The sequence below is a fragment of the Macrobrachium nipponense genome, chromosome 19, assembly GCF_015104395.2.
Source record: "Macrobrachium nipponense isolate FS-2020 chromosome 19, ASM1510439v2, whole genome shotgun sequence".
NCBI lineage: Eukaryota > Metazoa > Arthropoda > Malacostraca > Decapoda > Palaemonidae > Macrobrachium > Macrobrachium nipponense.
The window spans coordinates 29,877,245-29,884,514 of record NC_061088.1 but is presented as its reverse complement, the minus strand read 5'-3'; the positions used below and the strand labels follow the sequence as shown (position 1 = coordinate 29,884,514).

Genomic DNA, 7,270 nt, shown 5'->3' with positions numbered 1-7,270 from the left:
AAAGATTTACGCTTAAAATTACCTTGAAAATATGTAATTGATTACAATTACAAGCTTGCTGTTAATGCATAGCCCTACTTGGGGGTTGGGGGAGACGTGGCCTAGACAAGCAGAGATGCCGACTAGTCAATTCCTTTACTCCAGATGCAACCAGCTCATTGGGTCTCAGCAAATGTTCTTGTTCCTAGTTAGCATAAATAAATATCTGGAAACAGGCATTCCCCGGGTTACGACGGGTCTTGGCATACGATGTTCCGAGGTTGAGGCGCTTTTCAACTATATTCATCAGAAATTATTTCCAGGGTTACGATGCGTACAACACTGATCTAGCAGATTAAATATTACACCAAAAATGCAAAATAATCAATATTTAAAGTTTTTTTTTTTTTTTTTTTTGAAAAATGCAGTAAGTATGCAGTTTACATAGTTTTCAATGCACACAAAGGATCAAAAGTAAGGTTTTCTTAGGATTTTTGACGATGTTCCGGCTTACGACGCGTCTCAAGAATGGAACCCCCGTCATAACCCGGGGACTGCCTTACTTTACTTGTATTGGAACAAAGTCATATTGTTCGTCTCATGACATAATGTTAAGTTCAAATTTGACTAATATGTCTCATGGAACTAGTCTTTTCCCCTCAGTTAAGAGCTTGAATTTTCAGTGATTCCTTTTGTTTTCACTAGTTTTCATCGGTATTACAAGCTTTTCGTAATTTATCTTTTGTCAGTGTGAAAATAACAGTAAATGAGTTCTTTCACGCTCGTAGTATTTTTTTTTTTTTTACCACGGCCGGCTTTGAATTTACATAAAACCTTGGAGAGTTTTATTCACGTTGCCGTTGCACGTAATATTACCTTATCAGCTTCAGCTACACTTGTAAAACAGTAAGTGTTTACTGCTGTACGTAGATTGAATACAGTAACGGATGTTGCTAGGATTCCATCGTATTAGCAAACGAAGTAGTTTCTCATTTGGTTGTTCATGGCTGTTCGCAGTTATATGTATTGTTAAGATAATATACTTATTAACTTAGAAGATGGTGTAAAGTTATTGCGGATGGATACCCTTTGGCTTTCGGAAGGAATTTTCGGTGTCGGTGATCGTGTAGGCAGTTATTTGAGACTCGGTGTGGATTTTTCACAACGCTCTACCTTAGGGATTTTCAGTTTTCTTCAGAGAAGGGTTACTCGCTGGGTCCTGTCATTGCGGTAACTTAGTTTTATAGTTAGCTTGTTATTGTTAGATTTTAGAAGTTTAGGTAGTCAGTGATAGTCTAAATAAATTTGAGTGTTTCTGTTGATCAAGCTTAGACTGAGTGTATTGTTCCTTTAGGCCCTTGAGGTTAGGCAGATCCCTATGGCCATGTTGGAATAACTACAACTTCTTCAGCACAAGTCATCTGCGTCAGGGAGCAGCAGCGGTACCGCGTCCTGCAAACTCAACTTCTCCATACATTAGAGGCTAGATAGCCAAATTGGAGTTTCACCATTTCCCCTCCATACATGAGAGGCTAGATAGCCACATGGGAGGTTTGTTGTTTCCCCTCCATACACGAGAGTTATAGAATACCACATGAGAGGTTCTTCAAGACTCAGGCAGCACCTTGGACTCGACCCTGACGGTAAGGTACTTCCTCTGCAAGCTTCTTCACCTACTGAGTTGGGCGACTAGGTGAGGAGATTTGTTTTTACTTCCATGAATAAGAAGTATAGATTATCACATGGAAGGTACTTCGGACTCAAACGGTACCTTAGGCTCAACACTGATGTTGAAGTACTTTCTTTGCAAACATCGTCACCTACTGAGTTAGATAATTAGGTGAGGATACATACAATTATACATGGTAGGCTGATTATGAGTTAACTGCGTATGCTCCGTGGACAGGTCAGGCTGAATTAGACTGATCCCACCTCCATTAAATTTTGTTATCGGGCTAATTCAGGTGTTCGGATTGAATTGCAATATGAAGGCTTCATAATAAAACTAATATTGTAATACTTACCAGAACACCTGAATGATTTCCACCCTCCTCCCCACTTCAATTTGATAGTGAATGATTCAGTTGAAGCGACGAGCCTCTGGTGCCGGTATTTGCAACAGCGTTGGTAATGCTGATAGTTAAAATTATCCACTTAGTGGAGATATTGTTCGGGCTGGTCAGTGACCAGGGCTAATTCAAGTGTTCAGGTAAGTATTACAATATTAGTTTTATTATGAAAACCTCATTTCGAATATATACTTTAAATGTTTAATGACGACAACAGCCGTTGACAGCATTGTGTTAGCTTATTGAAATAGGGGCTCAGTTTTTTGTAGCTGTGTTTTGTTATGTCTTGTTCCAGGTTTTGTTTTAAATATTAGTTTATATATAGTGTTGACCTTTTTATAAGTATCAGTAAGCATGTTCTAGTTTCCTTACTTTATCTGTTTACAGTGTTTGTTTAAATACAGGGAGAAAGCACTAGAATGGAGAAAGTCATGATTTGTACTAATCTATTTTTGAAGTGGCAAATTTTTATCAATATTTTATAGCCACTTTATTTTGTATCTTATGCAGACTGTGATGCGTGCTGATCCTCACATTGGCCTGCTACACCGAGGAACAGAAAAACTTATTGAGTATAAAACTTACACTCAGGCTCTTCCATACTTTGATCGCCTGGACTATGTATCAATGATGTGCAATGAGCAGGCATACAGTCTTGCTGTTGAAAAGCTTCTTGGTCTTGAAGCTCTATTCGAGCAAAGTACATCAGAAGTGAGTATGAAGGTTTTTGTCTTTTATTATTTTATTAAAAAAGTTTTTTTTTTTTATAAATTTTCGATCTCATCACCTTTTTTGGTGTGCTTTTATGTTTTTGAATAATTGTTGTATCTAGACAATTAAATAGTGGATGAATTTTGATTTTGTGTAGGGACTAGGTAAAAATTCTTTGTTCATTTACGGAACAAACCTTCGGCGGTCTTAAAACAAAATAGGTATTATTTTTCCCACATGCAGCTGGTAAAGGTTATTACAATCAAAGATTGTAAACAAGGAATCTGTGAGATCTGGCAACGCCTGCGCGTACAAGGTGAAAGCTGGTCAGGGACTGCACATAAACCCATGACTCCCAGTCTTTTGCTAACCTCCTTGGAGAGTAGATGCTTATGCTTTGCTCTCCTTCCAAGCCAGTTGTTTTTACAGATCCACATACAACTTGCAGTAGGTGCAGAGCTAATTTTTGTACGGTGTTGAATCCTTGCTTGGAATGTTGTGCCTGGCCTAAGGCTCAGTGGAAGTATTTTATAAGAAGAGGGAGCATCGCAGAGTTTCGATTCTTCCTTCTTTGGAGGGATTTTCTTCACCTCTTCAGGAAGATTTGGCTGCTGCTTCTTTGTTTGATGCTAATTTTGGTGTTCCTGTGTCTCCTTCCTTTTCTTCCATTGATTCGTTAATAGAGGCATCAGGGGTGCCACAGGCTGATTTTATGTGTAATGTAGCTCCCTCTTCCTTGGGTTCCAGTTTTCATCCTGGGGGTGAGGAGGCTCCCTCATCGCATTCTTTTATTTCAGATTCGGAGTCATCCAAAATGGCGGCAATTTGGGTCTTGTTTGGGCTACGGGATCCACCCTCCTTGGAAGGTTTGTTGTCACATTTCATGGAGGCCAGTACCCCCTCCTCCCCCTGGTCTCGTCTACGCTGGGTCTCGAAGGCGGCCATCTTGTGGGTCAGCTCCGCCAGTGAGGCCATCAACTAGCGCAGGTCTTAAGGAGGTCATGACGTCACTCCCAGCATCCATTTGTTCCATGACGTCAGTGGTAGCAGCCACTCATCCTCCCGCCGCTATGATGCCATTGTTGGAAGGGAAGTGCTCTGCATTTGCTTTGAAGGAGTCTGTTAAACGGAAGGTTTCTTCTCCTCCCCCTGCTGCTAAGAGATCTCATTGGGAAGAAGTTGACTCTCCTCCTTTATCATCTCCATCGCCGGCTCCTCGTCATCGCATCAGATGTTGGATGGTAGAGGACTTTGCGATTTCACCTTCTTCGAGCAGAGGGAGTGTTTTGCCTTCTTCTCATGTCCTTGTGTCTTCCATGCACCTCCATGGTCGTTCTACCAAGAGGAGCTCTTCACCTACTTCCGCTCATGATTGTCCTTCTCCATCTCAGGTTAGTGCTCATGTTTCTGGCAGTGGAGCCTGCAGGAAGAAGTCTTCTTCTCCATCACCGCTTGGCCAGATCTCTGTGCATAATGGTAATCCATCGATGTCTTCCCTTCTCGTCCGTGTCTCTCCACTTGGACGTGTTCATGACAGTTTGAGTGTGGAGCCTTCATCTTCTGTACATGGATGTGCCTCTGGCTTGCACATACGTAAGGATGGGATTGGAGATGCCCCTCCTTCATCTGCCTTGTTGCCAGTTTGTCGTCGTAAGGATGATAAAGCTCTGATCAAGAGGATTAAGGTTGCAAAAGCAGAGGTGGCTCAGGCTATACATAGAGATTCTTCAATCAACAAAGACGTGGTCCAAGGATGAGTTCCTCATTCTCCTGATAGAAGTCTTGATCCAGAGAATTGTTCACCTTCAAGAGAGATTCTTCAATCGACAAAGACGTTGGCCAAGGACGAGTTCCTCGTTCTCCTGATAGAAGTCTTGATCCAGAGAATTGTTCACCTTCAAGAAGCCTGCTTTGGTCACATTCTGTGTCTCGGGATCAGGCTTGATTGACAACTAATGGACATCTTCTCGTATTGTCGCATGGCCGCTTACGCTGTTCTTCACATGAACGCATACATGTTTCGCCTGTCGTTCGTGTACATGGCTGTCTCTCCAGTAGTGTACCTGGTTCTTCGCACGAATCTGGACAAGGTTTGAGCAGGGATTGGTCTCTAGTGTCATTGTTGGTAGACAATCAACAGCTTTTGGTACCTGGTTCTCCAAGTGTTAGAGGTGTCTTCCCTGCCTTTGATATCCAGAAGGCTAGATCCTCTAGCGAGTCGTCTGCTACACCTGCTTCTTCACATCATTGGTCTCCTTTGCCGGAGCAGGAGGAGGGAGACAGTTCAAAGTTTTTGTCTTCCTTTTTGGAGGTTATTGACCTCATTCGTGGGTTTGACAATCTTGAAAGTATGACGCAAGCTCCATCTTCAGTCACACCTACATGTTTGGAAGCCTTGCTGGGTGCCAGTCATGACCCTAAGTCTTCTTTTGAGCTTCCTCTGTCGGGCCATTCCCAGTCCGCCTTACAGCATGTGAATGCTTTGGTGTCAGACCAGGATGGCTCTCTGCGTTCGATGGGGTCATCCAATTTCCTTCCTCCTCTCACACGGCATAGGAAGTATTATTCAACAATTCAGTTCTTCTGATGCCTCGTCACCTAAACCCGGAAGTGATTCATCTCAGGCCTGGTTTAACCTTAGAGCATGTTAGGTCGGAAGGTCCTTGGTGTCATCTCAGGAAGCCTTGACTATGGAGTCTACAGCTGCTTCCATTTTTCAGACAGTTTGGTGGGTAGACTTAGGTTGACAGCGATAGCCAGGATTGCTTCTGATAGGTTTCCATAGGGGTTATATAGTGAGTTTGTCTTCCCTCTCTAGGCTGTTACAGTCTGGGGGTAAGGCTTACTCCTAACTGACCCATCTTAGTGCTAATTTATGGGCTAACCTTCTGCTAGCTAGGAGAGATGTAGCTTTGTCAAAGGTGGCTGGATCAGTGGATTCTGAGCCCTTATTGGCACTTCGAAATGGGGATCTTCTGGATTCTCAATTCCTGTTCCCTAGGACAGTGTTGGAAGGTGTGATTGATTGGCAATGAGCTGATACCAAGGACAGGTTGTTCCATCAAGCAGTTTTGAAGTTGGTGGCACATTTCCGTCGTTGTCGTCCTCCTCCTCCCTCTTAAAACAAGTAGGAAGATCTTTGCCTGCCAAGTTTCCCAGCGGTTCTGCTTTGGCTAGGGTCCCTCAGTCCTCCTCTCAGGCTAAGTCTAGTAAACAGTGTCCCTTTCAATTCTGTCCCTACAAACCTGGAAGGGGACCTAAGGGAAGGGGCAGAGGTGGTTGCCAGTAGTATGGGCGCCTCTCCATCTCCTTTGCCATGGGTAGGGGATGCCTGGCAGGCCAGTGGGCCAGTGGCAAGATTATGGAGCAGAGAAGTGGGTAGATGTTCCACAGGTGGGATATCTTCTACCATTCAACTTCACTCCCCCTCTCTCAGAAAGTCCTTTGCTCAGTGAGATGTACCCTTACAATTCTCTGAAGTTCTTAGCTCTTTGGGGGGAAGTGTTAAAGATGCTGGACAAGGGTGTGATAGAGGAAGTAATGCTGCCTTCTCCAGGGTTTTACAGTCATATTTTCTGGTACTAAAGGCGACTGGAGGCTGGTAATCGATCTTTCCATCTTGAATCATTTTGTCAGGAAGACAAGGTTCAAGATGGAGATGCCGCGGATGGTGTTGGCAGCAGTGAGGGACAACAAATTTTTTTGCTGTCAATAGATCTGGAGGACGCTTACTTCCAGATTCCTATTCATCCTTCATCCAGAAAGTTTCTTCGCTTCGCTCTCGGAAAGAAAATACTCCAGTTCAAGGTCCTTTGCTTCAGGCTAAACACGTCCCCTCAGGTGTTCACAAGGGTCTTCTCCCTAGTCTCGGCATGGGCTCATGCTCAAGGGATTCACCTGCTGAGAAATCTTGACAACTGGCTGGTCTTAGCAAGCTCCAGGAAGAAGCTGTTGCAAGACAGAGATAGTCTTCTTTGGTTTTGTTTGGAGCTGGGCATTGTAGTGAACCTAAAGTCAAATCTGGATCCCTGCCAGAAAGTCGTTTATCTAGGTATGGTAATAGATGCAACAGCGTCGAGAGTGTTTCCTTCAGACCAGAGGTTGGAGAAGTTGCAAGTGGTAGCATGCAAACTCCTTTCACACCCAGAACAACTGGGGATTTTGTCTTCCCTTGAGAAGCTGGTCCCTCATTGTTATCTCCATCTTTGATCCCTACAGTGGAGACTGAAAGGCTTCTGGTCCCCAGCAGGAGATTTCCCTCTTCTTAGAGTTCGTTTGTCCAAAGAGGTGAGGAAAGACCTTCGTTGGTGGTTGGACAATCAGAATCTCTTTGTAGGTGTCCCCCTAAATTCTCTCCCTCCAGACTTCCTTCTGGTTTTGGATGCTTCTCACACAGGCTGGGGTACTCATCTAGGGGATCTTATCACATCAGGTGTTTGGAGTATGGAAGAGAAGCTGCTACACATCAATGTTTGGGAGTTGAAGGCAGCTTTTCTGGGTCTGAAGGAGTT

At 43.7% G+C, this 7,270-nt stretch overlaps 1 protein-coding gene across 1 annotated transcript in view; it reads left to right on the top strand.

Annotated features, from left to right (window-relative positions):
• LOC135215529 (NADH-ubiquinone oxidoreductase 49 kDa subunit-like) overlaps positions 1 to 7,270 on the top strand; it is a 198,304-nt gene that overhangs the window by 49,948 nt on the left and 141,086 nt on the right. Inside the window, 2 exon segments of the mRNA XM_064250359.1 lie at positions 2,559 to 2,733; positions 2,736 to 2,759. Coding sequence (XP_064106429.1) covers positions 2,559 to 2,733; positions 2,736 to 2,759 — 199 coding nt within the window.